At 35.4% G+C, this 3,937-nt stretch overlaps 1 protein-coding gene across 1 annotated transcript; it reads right to left on the bottom strand.

The window, feature by feature from the left end:
- Window positions 1-300: 300 nt before the first annotated feature.
- On the bottom strand, window positions 301-2,141 carry LOC149248408 (expansin-A8-like). Its single transcript, XM_089456041.1, has 3 exons — window positions 2,015-2,141; window positions 746-1,070; window positions 301-610 (listed from the first exon to the last, which is right to left on the bottom strand). The coding sequence occupies exons 1-3, from the start codon at window positions 2,139-2,141 to the stop codon at window positions 301-303; spliced, it is 762 nt and encodes a 253-aa protein (XP_089312167.1).
- Window positions 2,142-3,937: the final 1,796 nt, after the last annotated feature.

The raw sequence follows: 3,937 nt of genomic DNA on the forward strand, positions 1-3,937 counted from the left end.
CCCCATAATTAACATGCATTTACCACCTCTAAAAACTATGGGTAGCCTGGATTCAACACATCCTGGCGCTTCAATTTTTTCTGTGTTTCTATTCTTACTTTCTTTCGTTCCTTTACACCTCTCCGTACAATTGCTAATATAAATATTTTTTTAATTAATTTATATATACACTCATATATGAGATCGCTAGAGCGGGCTGGAACAAGCGTTATTGCCTGCAACGATGAGCCTTTTATTAGAAGCATGAGCTAAATCCTATCACAATTTTCTGACTAAACCGCCAAATGCCAGCGAGTGCATTCATCTAAATTGTTGAGAGGCGGCAAATGTCTGCCCAAATTGCCAATTAGACGGGGCGACATTGTACATGGTCAGAGTTCTTCCGTTACTTGTGGTGACTTTGAATGACAGATTCTCTCCGTTGAGATACGAATTGCTTTGCCAATTCGCTCCCCAATTCCTCTGCATCTGTTGCCACCCGGTCTTCGACCCTTTTATCCACGCCGCCTTCACATCTCCTCGCCCCCCAACATTGCTAATTAGAACAAACTCGAAGTAGTTGTGTCCATTTATTGTGAACCGCACTCCTCCATTCTTCTTGCATGGGACCCTGCACCGATTCCATGACCAGGGCCCTGTTAAAAATATGTATAATTCAATAGTTTCCAACGGAATTTTCATAATTAAAACTGCGTCTACATTATGGGGTTATTATATTATCAAAGTTAGCGTAAATATTATATACCTTCTGTACTGAACAGGCACAATCCCGGCCTTGTATTTCGCAATCTGCAGGAAGGCGGGCTGTGACATGTCGAAATGTTGAAGGGGTAAATTGCACCACCCTCCATTGTCATTGGGCAGGGCGTTATTCGGCGGACAAAGATTGGTGGCTGTTACTGTAATGGATCCGCGTCCGCGAAGGCACCATTGAGGAACTTTGGCAGCGTCACACTTTAACTCATAACACGCTCCGCATGTTTGTCCATCTCTGAACAAAGCCGAGCTGACGGCGGCAGTGTTGGTGCCATATCCATTGTTATACAAATTACCATAGCCGCAAGCACCCCCTGCAACAACAACAACGAATCTCAATCCAAATTATATAAAAAAATTACCATGTCCTTCTTGATAACTGGAGAACGCATTTTTTTACGACGAAGCTCGTTCAGTAACAACCATTTTCATACTCTGAGGGTAGGTTTATACTATGAGGGTAGTAATTGGATTTATAAATTTCGGAATTAAATATTGGATAGTTGATTTTGAGAATATTTTGGAATTGGATAAGAGTTATTCAAACAAATGGGTTGATTGAATCTATCTATCAAATTTCAAAATATTCTAAAGTTCATAAATTGTCTTTCGCCATATTCATTATATTTTTTAAATAATGTTAAACTTTTTAAATTCAAACAATTAACTTAACTACAAAATTCCAAAATATTCTAAGAATGGATTCAGGGTTGATTTCACCATGTAAATATTTTTAATTTTTTATTAATATAAAATGATATTATAATTTAATTAATATATTTCTATTAATACAAAATGATATTATAGTTTAATTAATATATACCTAATACTATACTTAACCTAACTTAACCACCATAATACCTTAAACCCAATTGGAAAATCCGAGCTCACTATTTTTTGAAAAATCAAAAGTGTGTGGGCCAAAGTAAAAAAAAATTAAATAACCAGCGAACATGCCTTTATCAGCAAGTATAAGAACGACTCTGTACCCAAACTAAGTATATATATATATATATATATATATATATATATATATATATATATATATAATATTCGAAAAAAGTTTTCTATAACGTGAGAGTATTTTCACTACTCTACCAGGTACAGGAGACCCAAACATTCATCTGAAAACTCAAATTCAGTATTTTCTTGAAAAACCAAACCAGCGTTCCCCAAATTACTATATATATATATATTTTGTGGGAAAATTAACGTCATAATTGAATACCAAACTAAAATTTTGAAGCAAGAAACTCACCCATAGTTCCAGAGGCGTCGCTTCCGCCATAAAATGTAGCATGGGCTGCAGTCCAACCGGTTACTACTTGTGCCAGTCGTAACACCAAAACTGACATCAATGCAGCTCCCAACATCAAATTCTTCATCAAGGCCATTTCTGCAAGTAGAAAACTTCCAATCTTTTTCCGTACTACGAACATGTCCCATGACCCCAATATTTATAGAGGCGGGGCATTTATAAGGGGGCGTAGGCGAAACCTTAAACTATTAAAATTACGTTAGATGCACCGATGCCTTCCATATCCACAAGGCCATAAAAATGCTTTAGTACGGAGAGGCAAATTTAAAATAACAGGGAATCAACTGTGTTTATAAATTTTCTATTGAAATGGTTAAAAAAACCCAATCCAATGTAATATAAATAATGGATTTCCAAGGGAGGCACAGGCAATCACGCTGACTTATTGCGAATGAATTGAATGTGTGCATGTTGTTGATATGGAGAAGGAAAGAAAGTGTGCGATGAAAGCGTTTCGAGAGTATATTCGACAAAAGAGCCTCTCACTGGTTTCTCCATGTGCGCCTACTTTTAAGGCATCCGCTGTCAGCGTAAACTATGGGCAAGGAGAGGTGGGGTTAGGGTGTAGGGCAAGGAGAGGTGGGGTTAGGGTTTTTTTTACTCCGGAAAATTTTATTATAATTTAGTTATCAAATTAGTGATGAGTGTGGTTAGGTTATTTTTTTTACACTTTGAAGAAATTATGGGCAAGGAGAGGTGGGGTTAGGGTTTTTTACACGGGAAAATTTTATTATAATTTAGTTATCAAATTAGTGATGAGTGTGGTTAGGTTTTTTTTTTACACCTGGAAAATTTTATTATAATTTCGTTATCAAATTAGTAATGAGTACAACAATTTTTGTTTGCTAGTTGTTAATGGCGAATGTAAGCTGACTCATCAAGGTTATTCAAAGAAAACCACGATACCTTGAATAACCTTCTGGTGGTTAGTGAGGCGTAAGGGACAAGTTTTCACCCTTATTCAAAGAAATCCACGACACCTAGAATAACCCGTGGTGGTCTATAAGGGGGCAGGTTTTCACACCTACCTACCAGATGCCTCTGGGTCTTGGTCATTACCTTGTTTCATTAAAGACGAGCTCTTAACCAAGCAAAAATACTTTTAAGGCATACTCCAGGCCTACTACTAAAACTATTTGTTCTTCTTTAAAATTATATTTCATTTATTTAATGAAAAAGTAAATATTATTTTTAATAAAAAGTCAAAATTCAATGGTCACAGCACATTAATAGAGATCTAGCACGCAAGAGTAGTGTCCTAAGAAAACTAGAGGTCCAAAAAATGTTGATTTTTATTTTTATTTGTTTTTTAAAGAAATTAAATTATATAACAAAATGGTTGCTGGATAAATTGCCCTATCTATTTTTTTCACATCTGATTTCTGGTTTATGTGACTCCATTGTCCAGCCCATTTAAATTTATATGCATTTATGAAAACATTCATGTGAGGCCTCGTTGGCTGGTCCAGTTGTCACGATTCAAGGGAATTGCCCATCATAACCCAAAGTTGTGGTTAAGAGAGCAATTTGTTTCCTGTTAGTTGAAATATTCCATCGTAATTAATGTCATGTTTGTTCACATCACACATTGTATATCTCAAAAAGAACATCAACTACTCTATTAGTTATTTGATTGTTTTAAATGAAGTTTACCAAATTTATGTCTGCTCTTGATACAAGATTTTTACTTCAAATATTCTATCATAATTAATCTTATGTTTGTTGGCATCCTAGGTTGTATATCTCAACAAAAAGAACATCAACTACTCTATTAATTACTTCATTGGTGATCGAATGATGTTCACCAAATTTCTATTTGCTCCTTTTTCTCTTATCATCCTAATATTCAATACTTTGTCAGCA

This window comes from Pinus tabuliformis, chromosome 7 (assembly GCF_031772625.1).
Source record: "Pinus tabuliformis cultivar Carrire ecotype Pingquan chromosome 7, CPIR1, whole genome shotgun sequence".
NCBI classification, from domain to species: domain Eukaryota; kingdom Viridiplantae; phylum Streptophyta; class Pinopsida; order Pinales; family Pinaceae; genus Pinus; species Pinus tabuliformis.